Source organism: Strix uralensis, chromosome 17 (assembly GCF_047716275.1).
Source record: "Strix uralensis isolate ZFMK-TIS-50842 chromosome 17, bStrUra1, whole genome shotgun sequence".
NCBI lineage: Eukaryota > Metazoa > Chordata > Aves > Strigiformes > Strigidae > Strix > Strix uralensis.
In genome coordinates, this window is record NC_133988.1 from 16,745,855 (window position 1) to 16,765,202 (window position 19,348).

General features: G+C 54.3%; 1 protein-coding gene across 5 annotated transcripts in view; it reads left to right on the forward strand.

The window, feature by feature from the left end:
• The window catches only part of SGSM1 (small G protein signaling modulator 1), a 47,300-nt gene extending 33,752 nt beyond the window's left edge, over positions 1-13,548 (forward strand). For all 5 annotated transcript variants that reach the window (XM_074887118.1, XM_074887119.1, XM_074887123.1 and 2 more), the window contains 8 exons: positions 2,196-2,267; positions 2,812-3,378; positions 3,583-3,707; positions 4,926-5,008; positions 5,538-5,647; positions 5,925-6,021; positions 6,429-6,596; positions 7,052-13,548. In XM_074887118.1, the coding sequence (XP_074743219.1) occupies positions 2,196-2,267; positions 2,812-3,378; positions 3,583-3,707; positions 4,926-5,008; positions 5,538-5,647; positions 5,925-6,021; positions 6,429-6,596; positions 7,052-7,140 (1,311 nt within the window). In that variant the 3' untranslated portion in view covers positions 7,141-13,548. The remainder of the gene's footprint in view (positions 1-2,195; positions 2,268-2,811; positions 3,379-3,582; positions 3,708-4,925; positions 5,009-5,537; positions 5,648-5,924; positions 6,022-6,428; positions 6,597-7,051) is intronic.
• Positions 13,549-19,348: the final 5,800 nt, after the last annotated feature.

Sequence of the window (19,348 nt, forward strand, 5' to 3'; positions counted from 1 at the left end):
TCTGCGCCTCGTGGCTCACTAATCCGTGTGAGTTAGGGTTGGAGCTTTCTTATCTGTTTCCTTTCATCTGCTCTGGTTTAGCAGCAGGGGCAGCATCTGCTGCGGTCTGACCCCAGTTTGTGTGCTGCTGCACTGATGCAGAGGTTTTGGTCTGCAGCCTGAATTGAGGTCTTGGGAGTCAAACAAATCTGCTTTGGTTCTTGCAGCCACAGTATCTGCAGCGGCGCTGAACAGTTCTGCATCTCTGACCCCGGGTCGGGGTGTGGGCACAGAGGGTCTGAAAGCCAGAGAGAGGGCAGGGAGTCAGCCAGGAGCCCAGAGCTCCTTCGTGGAGCTGCTCCAGGCACTCTCACCAGTCCTGTGAAAAGTTCCTCATGGGTATTTCTGGACAACAAGAGATACTTGTTACCTGGTTCGCGCTCCTGGTGTAAAACTTCCATGGAAATCAGGGTTGAAGTAGCAGAAGGGAGGAGGACCACGTTTCTGGCACTGAGGGGCTGTGAAACAGGTCAGTGGGCTTCTTGGCTCCCTTTTCCATCAGCTGCTCAGCACAGAGGAAGCCTGGGCTGCTGCCTGTAGGCAAGAGGAGTGGGGTGGCTCTAGGGCTGGCTCTGAAGGAGCCTGCAGGGCGCGGGGCAGCCTCGTGCCGTGATGGGACAGAGCTGGGCCCCGGCACCCGGCTCCGTGGGCCTGGCTTTGGCAGTGCAGTGAGGAGTTAGACCCACAGCCCAAAGCAAAGGGTGTGGAGGGAGAAGCCTGTTAAAGGAAAGAGAGTCCTGGGTACAGAGTCCAGGGAGTGTTTCTGTGGGGGTTTTGTCCTTGGAGGAGAAGAGTGTGGCACAGCAGAGCGAGCGGTGCTGGGTTATCTGACCTTGCGCTGCCACACCAGAGAGGAACAGAGGGCAAGCCTGGAGACTTCATCTGCTTTCTTCTGGGGACTTTGCATGGATGCTTTTGGAAAGAGATGAGCTCAGCCCCAACCGGGTGTGTAGAGAGAGGGAGAGAGGCAGGGAGGCGAGGCCGAAGCGGGCTCTGTGTGTGGATGACGCGGCTCTTGCAGGGGATGAGCAGGGGTGGGCTGCACGCCCGGCATTGCTGAAGCCCTGGGAATCATTCCCATCCCCTCAGCACCTCCGCTGTGGTGGTTCTTTTGCATCCCAGTCTGCCTGCTCCAGGAACATGCGCTGGGAGGGGAGCTGGCAGGGTTAATATGTGCAGAGGTTCACCCTTTTCTCAGCTCAACCTGAAATTTCCTGTTAGAAAACGCTCCCATGGTAATGGAGGAAAACTGTCACCCTTCCTCTCTCCAGTAGAGCCCTGCCCAGCAAACACCCACAATAGTAGGGTGGGGACAACTCGCTGCTGCCGCTCTGAAAGTGCCTGTTTTCTTAAAACCCCATTGTTTGTGCGTGACGTCATTGCAACGCTCCGCACATCCCCACAGCCGAGCAGCTGCAGGCTCCTGCGCGACGGCCAGCCTGGAGCAGGGGTGGCTCAGCTAACGGGCAGGGCTCACTCAGAGGGAGTCCACGGGGCAGGAATCCACGGGGCAGGAATCCACGAGGCAGGAAGAGCACTGAACTGGTCACTGCAAAGCCCGACGCTTCCTTCTGTGCTTCAGCTGGAAGCTAGAAAAGAGTGCCGTTGACTTTTAGAGGGGCTGCCTCCGCTGAGTCTGGCTTGAAACATCAATATTTGTCCTTTAAGAAAAGAAAAAAAACATTAATATGCTGGGAGGGATTGTTTTATAGCCTGTGACTTCATCCTTTATGTAAACTAAGATGGAGTGAGCCGCATTGCTGCCAAATTAGGACAGAGATTTGTAGAAATTTGCGCTCCAGGGAGACAGCGTGACCTCTCTGTAGGCCAGAAGAAAGCAGTTCCTTTCAGACCCAAACATACAGTGTTTGAACTGGATTGCCCTGGAACAGGACTTTGTTTTTTGTCATCTTCTCCAGCAGTAAATGTCAGTGGCGGGCTGAGGCGGGGTGCGGCGCTGTGTCACAGATCTGCACGGCAGAGTTCATGTCATGTGAATGTATTTCATGGGTCAAATATGAGAATTTATTGGAGGCGTTTTCTGCTCGTTCTTTACATGCAGATGTGCCCACCTCTGATAGCACGGCTTGAGCCTCCCCCCACTCCAGACACCACACTCTTTGCCTTCTCACTGGCCTTTTCCCTCTCTCTCACAGTCTTTGCAGAGCTGCAGCTCCGGCCGACAGAATCACGCGCGGCTGCAGAGCGACTCCAGCTCCAGCACGCAGGTGAGCGGCAGCATTTTGTCCCCTCTTGCTTGTTCAGACACCGGCCGCCCTGGATGCCCTTCACGGTCTTTTCCAACCGAGATGATTCTGTGATTCTGTGACTGTGGGCTCTGAGTTGTGCAGATGACCGAGCTCTGACCTGCCAGATCCAGGCAGAGCAACCTAAAGGCTGAGGACGGCCCAGAAATTCCTCCAAGAGTCTGGTTAAAATGGGGCAGAGAGCTCGATGCTCAGGCTGAAGCTCTCTCTCACTATAGCCAAGATGTGGAGCCACAGCCAGGCACAGCACTAGTAAGTTTAAAACGCCCTCAAGTCCTCTGAGCTTTCTTCCAGTGGTTGCTTGTATGAGCCCTGCAGATGTAGAGCAGATCTTCCTCCCTCCCCACACTCGGGAACACGGGCACTACGTCCCCAGGAGCCACGTTCCGCAGTTTAACTGCAGTTTCTCTGCAGCTCCTGGGGCTGTGATGCCCACGTTCCCAACGGTTTGCTGAGCGCAAGGGGGTTGCTGGCTCTCACGGGGCTCTTGGCTTGTGCTTTGCAGGTGTTTGAATCTGTTGATGAAGTGGAACAGATGGAAGATGGCAAACAAAGCAAGATCCCCAACGGGACGGTTCCCAACGGCATGTGTTCCCCCGATTCTGGCCACCCCTCTTCTCAGAACTTCTCCATCGCATCGGGATTCTCGGAGCGCAGCTTCAGCAACGAGGACAGTGCCCTGGAAACCAACAAATCCTCAGCCAGCTCTCAGGGAAAGGCCGGCGGGTCCGACGCATCAGGCCCACAGGACGCGGATGGTGCCCGGCAGGAGGAGAAGCTGCAGGGCCAAGACAGCCTGGAAGGCGAATTTCCCCCCGCTGGAAGCGTGGATTTTGTTCCCGTGGGTGAGAGCTCGTCAGGGGTCCTGAGAGATCGTGAGGCCGTGGCTCTGACTGTGGTAGAGAGCTGGGCAGACAGCGAAGCTGAAAAGCAAAGCTTGGTGGAGAGTGAAGATAACCTCTCCGAGGAGCCGGAGATGGAGAGTTTGTACCCGCAGCTGGATTCTCTGGCTGTAGCTGATCTGGCCAACAGCGAAACCTCTGCTGTCTCCTCGTCGGGTGTCACCTACTCGGTATGTACAGACTCGTTCACTGCGTGGGGTTCTGCCTGGGTGCCCTGCTATTTACCTGCATTTCCCCTGTGCTAATCCTGCAGTTGTGAGTGCAGGGGCTGTTCACCTTCCTCCCAAACCCTGCCCTGTTGCTGCGCTGCCCTCGCAACTTTCTTTTTTGGTTTTTAGTTGAAAACAAATCAACTTGGCTTTTGTTTTGGGCAGCCAGAGCTACTGGACATGTACACGGTGAACCTGCACCGCATTGAGAAGGACGTGCAGCGGTGTGACCGCAACTACTGGTACTTCACCCCCGCCAACCTGGAGAAACTCCGCAACATCATGTGCAGGTGGGGGCGGGCGCGGGCTCCAGGCGCTGGGGCTTGGTTTCCCTGAGTTCACCCTGAGGCTGGAGCCTCAAACTTTATTCTGATTACTGAGTTTCGCCTCTGACTTCCTCCCCCAAATCCCCTCATCGTCTCCAAGGACCTCGTGGTCACCAGAGCGAGGAGTGCAGCGTCCTGCCGTGTGCTGCTCTGCCCCGTGGCTGGGTTGGTGGCCCAAGCAGGAGGCTCCCTGGGGCTGCCCGGCCATGCTGCCTCACAGCCTGAGTCCAGCACAGCCCTCCTGCTCTCCAGAATATATCCAGAAAATGTTTTAATGAGGATCAGCCCGCAGAGCTGTGGTGCTAATGAGGAAGTGCCTGAAGCAGCCGAGTGGTTAGTGCCTACCCCGCAGACAGTGATACCTGGGTGTGCTTCTGATTCTCTTTGCTTAGTCCCTGTGACTAAGAGGTTGCTGTGTGACATTCACCGACTCAATTCGGCTCTAGCTCAGCAGCTGCGGCTGCTTCAGGGGCAGCGAAGGCTAAAATATTATTACTCATCTTGCAAATATGAGGAGAAGCTGCTATTTCATTAGCGCTGTCACTTCATCTGACAGCCCGAGTTGGAGATCTCTGCTGAGATGAGACCTACAAGACAGCAGAGTTTGGAAAACTAGTGGGCAGGATGGAAAAGATCGTTCCCTTGTGCCAGCAGCGGAGCTGAGCCCTTTCTGAACACGTTTTGACTTGCTACCAAATATGGGAAGACATCTCTGCCGGGCTGGCGGCTTCCTGGGACGCGGGGTCCAGGGAGGCGAAGCAGGCAGAGAGCGCCAGGAGGATGAACTGAGGGGGAAGGGTGAGAACGAGAGATAAATTAACACGCTCTTACCAGTCTCTGCCCTTTGACCAACCGCCCCACCTTGCTGTGCCTTTTGATTTCACTTTTCCCTGCGCTGATTCCTGTGCGCTGGCCACGGCACAGCCCTGGATCAACACCCTCCCGTGGCTTCCCTGAAAGTCACTACGGGAACTTAATCATTTACAGGCCGCTGGTGGAGGGACGGAGCACGGGTGTAGCAGAATAAACAGGCCTGATTTGCCCTGCCCGCCGCCGTGCGCTGGCGGCAGCGTGGGGGAAACGCCGGCGTTCCGGGAGCGGAGGCAAGGGCACGGGCGAGCAAGGTGGCAGGCGGTGGCACGGGGAGGGCTCACAGGTCGCCTTTCCTGCTCTCTCCCACAGCTACATCTGGCAGCACATTGAGATTGGCTACGTGCAGGGCATGTGTGACCTGCTGGCCCCTCTCCTGGTCATCCTGGATGACGGTGAGTGGGTGGCTCCACTCCGCTTGCCCCATGCCTTTGTGGGAGCGTGTGGGGGGACGTGCTGGGCCCTTGGCAGTGGGAGGGTCTCATGTGCGGCGTGGAGCAGCTGGGGACAAGGTCACAGAATCTTAGAATCACAGAGTCATCTCGGTTGGAAAAGCCCTTGAAGCTCCTCCAGTCCAACCATGAACCTCACACTGACCGTTCCCAACTCCACCAGATCCCTCAGCAACCCGACTCTTCAACCCCTCCAGGGATGGGGACTCCCCCCCTGCCCTGGGCAGCCCATTCCAACGCCCAACAACCCCTTCGGCAAAGAAATCCTTCCTAATAAGGTCCCACTTGTCCTTGCTGCTGTCTGACCCCCGGGAGCCCAACCTGGGGACAGCAAGTACCTTTGGCAGCGTGAGGGCTGTTTCTGAGGCCAGACCCCTGGCTCTGTGTGCGGGGAGGGGTGTTCCTGCTGCGGGGGGGTGGGGATGCGGGCGCAGCTGCAGCAGAGCAGTGACTGTCTCCCCTCCCTGCACAGAGGCTCTGGCTTTCAGCTGTTTCACGGAGCTGATGAAGAGGATGAATCAGAACTTCCCCCACGGAGGAGCCATGGACACCCACTTTGCCAACATGAGATCTCTGATCCAGGTCCTGGCACAGGGACGGGGCAGCCTCTCAGGCCGGAGTGGGGAAGCTGATCTTGGGACAGGGGTCTTGGGGGGGCTGAGAGGAGTTTTTGGGGGTGGGAAACAAGAGGGACTATAACGACAGCCTGGAGCAACGTGTGCCAGGGCTGCCAGGGAGGGAGGAGCTGTGTGGAAGGTGCTGTGGTGCAGTAGGAGAGCAGTGGGCACGGAGGGAGGCAGAGGAATGGCTGGTGCCTCCGCTGCGCACTGATGAGTTTTCTTTTCTCTTTTCTTGGCAGATTCTGGACTCCGAGCTCTTCGAGCTGATGCACCAGAATGGTGATTACACCCATTTCTACTTCTGCTACCGATGGTTTCTCCTGGACTTCAAGAGAGGTGTGTGCTGGGAGGGAGGTAGCTGGGAGCAGCAAATGGGGAGGGAACGCAAGGCCTGCCACGCTTCTCAGTACACCCCGCAGCTTCAGTTGTTTGAACTTCTGTTTTTACCATGTGCTCCTGTTTTGCTTTCCCTGGTAGATTTGTGGCTGACTTTTCTAGATACAGAACCTGCTGTTCTAGAGCTGCTGCTGAGCCTCCACCGGGTTTGTGTCCCGAAGCCTGTGCCACCCGCCGCAGGCCGGAATGTTTGTCTCTCAGATGCTTATTGCTTCCAACTAGAACAGGTTCTGTGGGAAGAAACCACCCAGCGTGTCCTCCCCATGCTGCCGTGCCCGCTGTGAGCCAGGACGGTCGTAAACCCACGGCTGGGGTAGTAAGTGCTGGGCTTTTTCCTCTGTTAACAGAGCTGGTGTACGATGACGTGTTCGCCGTCTGGGAGACCATCTGGGCAGCTGCACACGTTTCCTCTGCACACTACGTGCTCTTCATAGCCCTGGCTTTGGTGGAAATGTACCGGGACATCATTTTGGAGAACAACATGGATTTTACAGACATCATCAAGTTTTTCAACGGTACAGCTTGTGTTCTGTTGGGCTGAATTTGTGGCAGCTGCTCCGATGTAGGCAGCACATATCTGTCTGACTACAGACAGTCATGGCTGGGCCATACTGGTAAATGTTGTAAAACAAACAGAGCAGTGTGTGGTTGTGCGATGCTGGTGCTTGGAGCACGATGGTAAAGAGACCCCTTGCCCCAGCTGGGCTTGGGGGGGTCTGGTGGTGCCGTCCTTGGCAACGGCCCACCTTGCTGTGCCAAAGGGAGCAGGGAGCGTAGCTTGGGCTTCCTGCTGGCTGCAATCCCGAGCTGGGTGATGGTGGCTCTTCAGTCGGGCGTCCCTGCGAGGGAACTTGGGCAGGAATTGGCAGCTTGGGCTGAGCTGCAGAGTGCTGCGAGGCTGGGGCTCCCCACAAGGCGCCGGGCTGCTCGGGTCTAGCCCCTCTGGGTGTTCCTTCTGTCTCTGTTCCAGAAATGGCCGAGCGACACAACACCAAGCAGATCCTGAAGCTGGCTCGGGACCTCGTCTACAAAGTCCAGACTCTGATTGAGAACAAATGAAGGCCGCGGGGAAGATGAGGCATCCAGACGAAGAGCTGGGACTCCCCTTCGATGCTTCCTCCCCTTCTCCTTTTTCTCCCAGTGCCACACCTGTGGAAATAAGGTAGTTGGACACACGCTGCTGTCTGTACTGGAGGTACCCTTAGCTCTCCAAGTGCTGTGGTCAGTGTTAGGTCCGGGGGCCTCGGCTCAGCTCTTCGCAGCCTTCTTCAGTGACTTAACCAAAGATCCGTACGATTGCATTTCGTTGCTAAGGACTCGCTTCGGAAGCAGGACGCGGGCAGTTGCTGCCTTGCCTTGCTGCAGCAAGCGGGGTCACCCCCCCCCAACCAGCGAGGCGGCTGCCAGCGGCGCGGCTCAGAGCTGGGGGTCTGTGAGAGCCGAGCTGCCGGCGCTCCTCGCGCTCGACAGCCTCTGTCACAAGGAAATAAAGCTGCTTCCTCACACGCCGTTGCCCCGTGGCACGGGGAAGCCGGGGCCAGCCCTGCAAGCCTGGGCAACACCGGGGTGCTGCCAGTGCTCACTTTCTTACCAAGCTCATGAGGTTCTGCCAGGAACAGAGAGGGACTTTGATCACAGAAATTCCCCTTCTTTTGATCTTGCCCCTTGATGCATAGCATCCCCTTTAGTATTTTTTTTTTTTTTAGGGCTCTGTTCTCTCCCTGGGATTTTTATGTTGTTTGTTACTACAGTATCTGAGCACACAAGAGTTTCATCTCTGGATGGATTTTTAGAAGAGCTCTGAATTCAGCATTGGGTTTTTCTTTCAAAATCCAGCCTCTGTAACACTCTGAACACTGGTAAATCTGGTCCTAACCTCCTCTGGGAACTCTAGACTTGAGGTTTTCTCACCTGCCTTACTCTAGCTGCTCGTGTTAGGAGTCTGGTCTCCTTATGGTCCCTCTGCAGCTCCTGTTCGGGGAGGGCTCCTCGAGGGGCAAGTCAGAGCTCCGACTTCGCTGACTGTCCTGACTTTCCCTCTGGAGGTGCCCATCTCTTCCTCTGTTAATTAAAAGACCAGCTGCTCAAAGCTAGCCAGTGCAAACAATCCCCTTGGTGCCTGCAGGTTTTCTGTGTGCTTCTGGGGCTGGCTACAAAGCCCCCGAAGTCCACTGAAAGTCTCCAGTTAGGTCTTGGTGGGCTTCTTTCACATGCCTGTGAAGAGGAAAAGAGCCCAAGGTCCCTGAGTGGTCTTTGCTTTTGGAAGATGCACTTTTGCGGCCGCTTTTCCTGCAGTGGCTCTCCAGCGTCGCAGCCCCTGGAGCACACTGCATGAAGTGCCTCTCCAGCACTACCAGCGTGAGAGCTGAGCTGCTGTGCCGTGCCACGGCTGCGCGACGGAGGGTTTGGATTCATTTTTCAACTCAGGTAAAAACAATAAAGGGAAAGGAGAGAGGTGGGTTGGTGGTACGTCCACTTCAGCCAGGGAGGGCTTTGTCACGGCCACAGGAGGCTGCCGTGAACGTGTGCTTTCAGCAGCAGGGAAGACGCTGGGTTGTAGCTCTCTCTAAGGGTACTTGCTCTCAAGTTTTGCTGCAAAAATCTGTGTTCCCCCTCCGTGCGATGTGTGGTGTGTGTGCGTGCTCTCCTCCTCCCCTCTGCGAGATAAGGCCCTGCTCTTCTCTTGCTGTTGGAGTGCTGCTCACCAGAAGGGAAAAGGGGCCCTTCCCTCCTTCTGTGGAACATCTGTGTGCTGACTGTGTTTTGTATTTATTTGTGGCATGTGTCAGATGTTGCTTGCAGAGTCAGATGTAAATCTGCAGAAGAGAAAACCATTGTTTAGAACAGTTCTGCAGAGCGTGCTGAGGCGGTTTGCAGTTTCTGAGCAAACGGGCTCATCTGTCTGCAGTTCTGGGACACGGAGGCTGCACTAGAAAAACCAGGGAACGGTAGTGAACTGAACGCTTTGGGGAAGAGGCTGCAGCAGGGGGTCAGAGCGGTGGGGAGCCCCTCGTGTCTCTCAATCCCAACAGGCAAGTGTGTGCCAACAATCTCAGAAAGGCTTTGGAGCAGTTTTCTGCAGCAGATCCCCAAAGAGTGCTTGGTCTGGGGTAGCACAGGAAACAAAAGCTTCAAATCTGCCAGGTCGCGTGTGAGTCTTTCATCTTTCCACAAAGCAGAGCAAAAAGCTCGTGCCTGCCCTACCAGGCTGTTGCTGTTCCCTCCAGGTCCTAGGACAGGTAACAGTCGGCTGCATCACCCTCTCCAAAGGGCGGAGTGCTCTGTCCTCCCCTCCTGCGGGACGGGAACCAGTAGGTCAGCTTAAACACGGTCCTATCAAGCAACATCACTGACACTTTATCTTTCAAGCTTCTGTTTTTCTTTCCTTGGTTTTTAAACAAAAACAGCCAAGAAATTCTGCACAATATTTGCTGTCTGTATTAACTGAGAGTGTCTTTGGGCCGCTCAATAGCAGTGTTTTTTGAATAACTTCTGGGGGGAAAAAGTATTTATTTATTGATTGTACATTACTGTGTGTCCTTGTATACTGAAGTGTGTGAGTGTGTGTTGTTATGCAAATGGAGATATATCTTTTCAATGTTCTTTCCGATATCTTGTAAATGTTTACCAGAAAATCGTGTCTATATATAATATATATATACAGTATAGAGAGAGAAGACGTGAATTAAGTGGGTTATTTTTTGAGGGGGGGGGGGCGCGGGGGAGAAGAAATCTTTTGCTTCTAAGAACTGTGTGGTTTCTATAGCACCTATTCCATGATGTGCCAATCTGTCACTGTCTCTGTGCTGTGAGAATTGTTCTGGTACGGCAACAGGAAGCTCAGAGCAGAACCACTGTCATCGTGTCAAGCTTGGCTTGATTTTACTTCTGACTTTAAAACTGGAAAAGAAGAAAAAAAGGGAGGGGAAAAAAAAAATGGAGGAGAAAAAAAAAAAAAGCTTTGTTCCAGCTACAGCGCTGAGTCAGGCTGTGCCTGCCCCGAGATTGGCTTTGGGTCAGAACAGTTGCAGAGTTGAGGGTCGCAGAGAAATGGGATAGCCCAAAGAATATGGTACGAATGTCAGGACTAAGGTCCTTCCCCTTTGCAGCTGATCGTACCGTTTGTTAGGAAGGGGCTTTACAGGAGCTGTACAGAGCCGAGCTCTGCCGCAGGCAGTGCCCCCGCGCACGGCGCTGCCCCAACTCCTCCAAAAGTCAGCGAAAACCATCCGCTGCCCAGTGCTCTGCGAGGCCTCGGGGCTGAACCTGGAGCTCCAGCTTTGTGTCCCCGTGCAGACCTGAGCCAGAAGCCCTGGGCCATGTCCAGCTCTGCGCTGGTGGACGGTGCTGCTCCCCCACTGCCTGTCCTGCCAGACCCTGCCTGCGCTGCTGGCATGGGCACAGGCAGGGCAGCGGCTGCGGGACGTCCCAAACAGGCCGTGTGTGATAGTCCCTGCGTGGTGTTGAGCATCTTGGAAGCGGGGCGGGGGCAGGAGCTGTGTCCTTGCTCAGGTCTACCCACAGGGAGGCAACCCCAGGAGCCTGGGGCTCGAGATCTGGTCGATGGTTAAAAGCTACTAAAATTTCAGCAAAGGTTTTTGTTGCGCAGCTGTTTGTAGGCCCTCTCCTGCCTGGCTCTGCCCCTCTGCCACATCACCCTGAGGTAGAAGCGTTACTCCGGGTTTCCGACAGCGTGAATCCTCGTGGCCCTGCGCGCCGGCACGGCTCTGTCCCGGCTGTTCACCGCGGAGGGAGCAGCCGGTCGCGGGGGAACGCGTTGCCCATGTACAGTCACTTTCTCTGGCTCCTTGGGGGAGAGGAACGTCTCATCCCAGCAGCTCCGCGCAGCTGAAATGCAGCCCCTGCCATGGCACTAGGAGCTCTGGGGGACGCGGGGTCGAGCTGCTGTGCCTCCTGCTGGAGGCCACTGCGTCCCCTCATCCCGCTTGCCCCCGGCCCGCGTTCCCTACCCTGGGCCACTCCAGAGCTGAGCCCCAGTGAAGGATGGGCCGAGCAGTTCCACTGGCAGAGCATCTGCAGGGGGTGTGGGGTTTTCGCTTTATCTTTTTTGTTGGAGCTGCTCAGCTCGCAGATAATCCTGGTGTGTTGAAATACAGAGTGTTTGTGCCCCGTGTTCCCCCGCGGGAGCCACTAACGGATCCTCTTTCTGCATTTGAGCTTTCTGCTGATGCAACCAACCACATAACTCTTGGTCCCCATCTCTTAGTGTTACTCATGTGAACGCTTTAGAAGTTGTCTTTCTTCCTAAATGTGTAATTTTTATAGGCCTTTTTCTCTTACTGAGTCTCTCAGTTGCTTTGCTATTAACATTTTTCGTGAAGGCTGAGAGGGTTTCTTGCATGGGAACTTCTTGCAGCCACCTGTTCTGCTCTCATCCAGCCTCATACATTCTGAACGTCCCTTAACATTTCCAAATATTCCTTTTATTCTAACTAGAGCCAGCAGTAGAAGTGCAGGTCTCGGCAACATTGTCGCTGAGAAGTAAAAAACAGATGAAGAGCAGTGACTGCTCTTGGTGTGGTGCCTTGGAATCGCAGTTCTGGGGGGCACCCATCCGTGGGCAAGCTGAGCCCATCCCTAAATCCCACCCTGGAGGCACAAGCCTTGTGGCCAAGAGCAATTTATGGGATAAGATTCTTCTTATTCTTTCTCCTTTATTTATTTGTTTACTTATTTTAACCTGGCTGGCTAGTTTTCCTTCCTTTCCCCGTTTATTTTAAGTAGCTGGCTAATTCTCTGCACTGGGAGCCACTGTGGCAAACAGTCCTCAAAATAGTTATGGGACCAGTTTCAGGATTCTCATCACATAAGTTTGCTTTAAAAAAATACCTTCTGCTGTCTTAAATTGCTGCTCTCTCTTGTGGCATTGCTGTCCAGCTAGTGGTAGCCTCAGAGCCTGTTCATCAGTGGGGCCAAAATGATTCTCATTTCATCTAAACATCTGTCAAATATCTTTCACTCTGGGAATTTTCACAAGTACCAAGCAGTTCTGGGCACATTTTCAGCATTTTACTGTCGCGTGAGCACAAATTGATAGTGAAGGAGCACAACTTACAGGTGAAGTGAGTTTTCTAGCAATATGGAAGGGTTATAACTCTCACCAGAACCAGTTTTCAGAAATTCTGATAGAGGTTTTCAGATACCGTGAAGTGGATAAAATGCCACTCAGTGTTCCCTGCTCCTTCAGGCGCTCCAGCGATCTCCACTTGAGGTCGTTGCCCTCGTTGCCTGCCCTCAGATAAACACACGTCGCTCACTGAGGCACCTGAAGTCTTTGTGCTCCCCAGTCACACCACGTTTATGTTTTATGGTGGCAGTGGGCCAAAGTTAAGGTGGTTGTGGTGCCGTAGCCGTGCGTTTCTACACCTTAGAATGTTTGGGTTTCTTCTAAACTTCGTCTGAATCCTGAATTTCCTGGAGAATGTACGTTGATGGAATAGCCATAGCAGTCTTTTAACAGGTGTCTCGTCTTAGATTAGTGATAACCCTATTCAACCTTAAATTCCCGTTCAGTGGTTTAAGAACTTACTTTTTTAAATTGATTTTGCACACGGAGGCGGAGCTGTGGGTGACAGCCTCTGCTCCTGAGGTGCTGGCACATGAAGGGCCGTGTCCCCACCGGCTGCGGGGCCGATCCTGCAAGGAAGGCCACTTTTCATCAGCTTTTTTGTAAAAGCACCTTTTAAATTTTTTTTTTTTAATAAGTCAAAGCTAAAATTTAAACTATGCACAAGGTCTCAAAAAGTACGTGGGAGTTTTAAGAATCGGTGTGGCTTCACTGCTAAGGAAGTGAAAGAATTGAAAATCCTAACACTGGATACTGAGATACTAAAAACTTCATGACTATGTAAGAAGATCTACTTAAACTCTTAGAAATTCAGTCTCTTCTTGGAGTGTGATTCCCAGGAGCCAGGGAAGGAGAAAGCTGGTTTTCACAAACAGCATTAAGGAAAATTTTGTTGAAAATCCAACTCGGTTGTAACCTTAGACCCACGATTGTCGCTTCCCGAGGGCTCAGGTGTGTTCTGGAGGGCTTGGCGGGGCGAGCGGGTGGTGCTGGGCTGTCACCCTGCTGCGGCTCTCGGGGACGGGGGTTACCCCTCAGTGGCGGGGTTATGAATGTATCTGATGTACCCGCACTAGACTTTTATGTTGCCCTACACTGAATTGCTGCTTTTCTATGTTGGATGCCATTTTGGTCTCTGGGAGTTGCTCTATCTGAGCTTAATGAGCACTACAGCTTTTAATCTATTTGTAGAAGTGCTGCTAATGTTCTTAGATTATTTGAATTCCACACTGTGGTATAATATCTGTTTTATATTATTTTATTCATGCTTTTTTTTTTTATGTAAACTGTTCCTTATTGTTGTTCAGAAAGGAAAAATTAAAGCTCTATTCTCTATGGTTAATGTATTTTCAAATCAATAAAATCCTGGTGGTTCTTTACGGCTGCGCAGTCCCTGGTAAGACAGCACATGTGGGGTGTACCCTGACAAGGCAGCGCTGGGGCCTTCAGCAGTGCTGCTGCCGAGAGCACGGGGGGAACTGCTGCACCCAAAAATGGGGTGCGGGGGGATGCTCGGGGGCTTTTCTCCTCGTTTTGAGGACAAATTTCTACTTCCCTCCTCAGCGTACCTGCTCCTTGTTGCTAGAAAAACTACGAGTTTTTAACGAGTGCTCAGAGCCACAGCAAAATACCAAGTCCTGTAACAACTTTGGTCTGGGAAAAGCTCCTCCCGTTGCTGAATGCGTGTTGGTAAATGCTCACTGCTGCCATTAATGAAACAGTAATTCCAGTGGAGTTAATCTGCACTGAGCTATTTCTGTGCTCGCTAAGCTGCTGACAAGGAATTTTTCAAAGTCAGAATCAGTGCGTGGCCCGAGATCTTCTAGAGCAGAATCTTTCCCTTCCCTCCTCCCCCTTCCACCCCCTCCGCAGTGGGGAGCACACGGTTATTTTCAGAGGTTACCGGTAGCTCCGCGCAGCACCGCAAGGGCTGTGGGGTTTAGTCTGGGCTCGCTCACTGGCGAGGGGAAGGCCCTGAGCAGGGCGGGATGCTCCTCGGCAGCCCAGTGGGGTGGAGGGGCTGGGGCCGAGCTGCTGCTCCTTCCCCCCAGGAGGATTTTGGGCTACCATCTGCTCCGCTTGCTTGCCGGACAAGTGACTCGTCTGGGACCAAGGCCAAGTTTGACCAAGACCCTGTGTGTGCGGGATGGGGGAGCTGAAAGGAGCTGGGCCGTGGGGGCAGGTGGGAGGGCCGCAGCGATGGACTGGAGGGGTTGGGGGGTGGCTGGAGGGAGCTGGGGAGGCACCACTGGGCACCTGCAGCCCCCCGCATCCCCCCGCCCCACGCTCACCAGCGGCGGCTCTTCCCCATCGTTGCTCTTTCTCAACCCCAGACCCCGCGGCAGCTCTGTGCACCCCGTCCCCTTCTCGGAGCCCGTCCTCGTCCTCGGGGGCTGGAGAACGGCTCAGCCCCAGGGTTCTGGTGGGAGCCAGGTGAGGAGCACGAGCCGTGGGATCCCCAGCAGCAAGGGGGATGCTGTTCGAGCTGTGGTTTTGAGGAGATCTGTATTTTCTCATCGCTCCCAGCTTTCAGAGCTCTCCCCTGCTCTTCTCAAGTCCCTTCTCCCCGCTGTCCCCTCATCTCCTTTTTGCACTTCTCCCCTCTTGCCGTGCTGGCTTTGTTCTGCGTTGCCATCCTTGCTCTCCCTGATGGCATCTCTTGGCCTTCGCGGCCTCGCTGCACTCGGACCGTCACCTCCGTCCTTCCTCTCGCTGTGCCCCTCCCTGGTAGCGTGGGGAGTTCAAACCGGTGAGGGTGAAGGTGAAATAGAGCACTTCAAGAGGAGGAAAAAGGCTGCCAGTCGCTAGGGACAGGCTGGGCTGGCTCCTGTGCCCGCGGGGAGGTGGTGGAGGGCCCTGGGGCGAGGGCAGCTCCTGGCCGTGGTGGTGATTTTTTATACCTCCGTGTGATCCTCCGCTGACACAGACGGGGTGTGCGGAAGGCAAGGGAGCGCGCTCTGCGGTAGTGCCTAAAATGACCTTGGACTTGATCTCGTTAGCTTGCCTTGATTATTTCCTGGGTCTATCTTTAGACCTTTAAACCGGTCGTGATATGAGGGGCTGCGGCGCCTTTCTCGCTGCAGGCGAGCGGGTAACAGGAGCGACAAGTTTTTCATTAAAAAATGCAGGGAGGGTGAGAGGAGAGCGGGAGGAGCTGCTCGGGGGTCCCTGCTGGTGCTCAGGGCTGGTGCCTGTCACCTCCGGAGACCCCAGAAGGTCTTTGGGTGCTCAGGGAGGGCTTCCCCAGGGAGGCTGTCACGCGTGGGAGCGGGGACGGGGTGAACCCGGGCCCCGGGAGCCGCCTCGGAGCGACGTCGTGTGCGTGTGTCGGTCCCGCAGGGCAGGTTTGCATCAGCCCGAGTGTCGTGTTTTACACAGCACCAACCCGGTTTAAATGCTTTTCTAAAAATGGGATAGGAGTGAAAGCAAGGTGGGACGGTAGCTCCAGATTCCTGCCTCTACGTACTTACGAGAAGAGGCTTAATTAAATAAAACCTGGTATTTAATTAATCCTTAATATGTTTGCTTCTTGGGGCATGTTTGCTCTAATGGCACAGCACCAGTTTTTAGTGCAGCCTAATTGATTGCCAGGGAGCTCACAGTTAAGAACTTCAAAAGGGTGATGAAGACACTCCCCAAAGATGCGTAGTTTGCAAAACGTCACGGTGGGATTCAACCAGCCCTTGCAAATGTGTTAATTACCTGATATTAATTGCCAATCTAATCACTAGAGGCCAGATCCCCAACGTGCAAAAGCAGAAATGCCCTGTATGCGTGGTGGGGAGAAGACTGGCAACAATCCTGCTGTTCAGATGGAGGAAAGTAAATGATCCTAAAAGTGAATTTCATTAATTTTTAACTCGGGATACTTTCTCACAAAAGCAGATATCCTGAGGTTGTGCTTTGAAGTGCACTTAGGCACAGCCCCGAGCTTTCCGTCAGAGTTGCCGCCTGGGTGCAGCGGGGGGCCGGCAGCCTGCGAAGCCGCTCCTGAACGCCGGGTTCACCATGTCGTGCCCTGGGCTGCCCTTCAGGAGATGCTTCGCCATCAGCCGGTGGCGGAGGGTGGTGGGAGGGGTGGTGTCAGCCCCGGTATTTATATCTGGTCTGGTTTGATCCTCTGCTGCCCGAGTCTGAGCCCTCGGGCTGTCGGTGCGAAGGCAGCAACTGTGGCTGACAAACCAGTTTTACCTGGCACCTACCCAGGGCAGCCCAAGGCGGTGGCTGTGGCTGAGGGCTGAGGGGGTAGGCCCAGCCTGGCAGGGGTGAGGGGCTGCACTGGTAAGCCCAACCTAGTGGAGGTGAGGGTGCTACGCTGGTAAGCCCAGCCTGGGGGCTCTGTGTGTCAGTAAGCCCAGTCTGGGGGCTGTGTGTGTCGGTAAGCCCAGTCTGGGGGTTCTGTGTGTCAGTAAGCCCAGCCTGGGGGCTCTGTGTGTCGGTAAGCCCAGTCTGGGGGTTCTGTGTGTCGGTAAGCCCAGCCTGGGGGCTCTGTGTGTCGGTAAGCCCAGTCTGGGGGTTCTGTGTGTCAGTAAGCCCAGCCTGGGGGCTCTGTGTGTCGGTAAGCCCAGTCTGGGGGTTCTGTGTGTTGGTAAGCCCAGCCTGGGGGCTCTGTGTGTCGGTAAGCCCAGTCTGGGGGTTCTGTGTGTCAGTAAGCCCAGCCTGGGGGCTCTGTGTGTCGGTAAGCCCATCCCTGCAGTGCCACAGCACCGGGTGCAGCCTCGGCCGTGGCCACAGCAGCCGGGACGGAGCAGGTATATTTACAGCACGTTGTTACCACGCATGAATGAACAGGGTAAACCTCAGCACAAAGTACTTCTAGTCTCAACATCTGCGCCTGCTAAGCTCTGCTCTGGCCCCTTAACAGCCCTGGCTACATCGGCCGTGTTGGGGGGCTCCAACACCTATTTCAGCGATGCCTTTTTTCAAAGGGAAATAAAACCAGTCTACAAAGACTTACCCACAACTGGGTGTCACAATACCTGGGCAAATCCTTTGGAGGGCCCCGTTTCTCCCCAGCACAGCAGGTTTGCACGGGCACCGCTCACCCCGACGCCGGGGGAAGGCGCATTGGCGCACACGGTGCTGAGCCTTGGGTCCCTGTCCTGCCCCGCGGCGCCCTGGGCTGGAGGAGGGACACGGGCTTTGCCAGCCTGGGATTCAGAGTCTCCTTTTGGATTTGTGTGCGGTGGCTGTGATGGAGCTATTCGGGCTACGGCGTTCCCAGGGAGCTGTGGATGTACCTCACAACCATGGAAAACAAGCTCAGATCCAGGAGACAAAAGGGCAGGGATGTGTTAAGGCGTTTCTTAAGCACAAGGAAGTAGAGTGCTTTTTCCTGGAGCATTTTGCAGAAAGTGAAAGCATTTCTCCTCCACCTTTAGCGGCATTAGCACGACATGTAAGCGTTCACTTTATTTATCGGAAAGCTCTCAACTATGATAGAGCATCTCTGCTGGTTTAGAAGTGCATTTTCCAAGTAGTTTCCAGGGGTTCAGCGAGGCTGTTCAGGAGCGAGATGCCGTCGTCGCTGTGAGGGGCTCAAGGCTCAGCCCATGGTCTCCGGTTTAGTGACTGAGCCGGCCGTGGGGTGGGCAAGTTTATTGGAGCTTTTATTAGTTCGGCAAATGGAACACAGATCCTCGCCTTTATCACTTTGACTAACAACGTGTTGTTGTTGGCTGAGTTACAGGAGTGCGAGCTGAAATCTGAGTCACTCTTCTGCTTGGGAAAACAAAAACAGACTCCCAGGAAATCTGCTTTCCTTTGTTCTCCCCACAGTCCCCCCACGTCTGACCATGTGCCGGTCGCTGATAGCGCAGGGCGGGCTCCCGACTGGGATGGGTGCTTGTCCTCGCCCAAACCAGCTGGGCCAAAACTGCCAGAGATTATATAATTGGCAAAAATTCCACACCCACTGACTTTTCACTCTGATGCAATCAAACCTCCACTACAGTGCAATCTAACAACTCCTTCCTACTGAAGAGCATTATACATACAAATTTGATGCTCAATTATCCCTGGTTTTTTGTCAGGGATTTCTGGCTATAGCTGCTTTCAGCTTCGCCTTGCTGAATTTCTCCTTTCTGGAGGAAGAAGTATTTTGTGGATACTGAAGGTAAAATGCTGCAGGGACCGTGTGCCCATCGGAGGGGGGATGCCCTTTCCAGGCCTGCAGCCAGGGCTGCTCAGCACCGTGGCAGAGCTCGACCTTCACAGGGGCACAAATGATGGTCAAAAGGAGCCGGCTGACATCGGACTGTGTGTTTTACAGACTCTCTCTCCTGCGTTCCTTCTCCCAGCCCTGCTCCTCTTTAAATCAGGAGTCAAACCTGGAGGGGGGAGAGGAAGCAATGGGGGTCCTGTGGCCAGTGGGGCTTTTTTCAGGAGGGCTGTGCCCTCAGCTGTGCACTCGGTGCTCTCTGGGTACCTCTGTACTGATTTTCATGGTGGATGAACACGAAGAGGTGGGAAAGGAGCTTTTAAGGACCCCTGCCGTGATGGTGATTCGGAGTAGGAGGATTTTCTGCTTTCCTTTTTGCAGATTGTCTGTAGTTGGCAGTGGAGCACCTTCCTGCAGTACTGAGATGTGCAGGGAGCTCCTGGCCGGTTCCTCCTGGGGCCTCATCCTGAACCTCCACCTATAGTTTGGGCTTTCATGGGAGAGCTTTGTGGAGGGCTTCAAGACAGGACACTGAAGTGCTTCACTGCTTGGAGCCAGAGCATTTCAAACCCACATGGGCCTGAGAAGAGCAGATGCTTGTTCCCCAGATCCAGACGAAGTGCCTTTTGCATACATCTCCACCTCTTCGTAACAGGAGCAACTGGCTCAGCGGGAAGAGACGGAGATTGTTCATGGCTGGAACAAAGGAGGGAATCTCGCCACTGCAGCCGGCGGAGTCGGGCCGAGCTGCTGTTGTGAAGCAGCACTGGGGTTTGCCTGGGATCTCCCCACCACCTCCTGTGGCCTGAGCTCAGGTTCCAGGAGTTTGGCAGTCGCTCCATGTGACATATGCAATTAACCCACTTCTCCACTACAGGGCACTGACAGACTGCACCAGAGGAACCAGCTCACCCCAGCAGCCCCGCTGGTACACGCGACATGCGCTGTCATTCACTGTTTTATGGAATTCTTTTAGTTTAATTCTGAAAAGGTCCCACCCTGGTTGTTAATTGTATGGC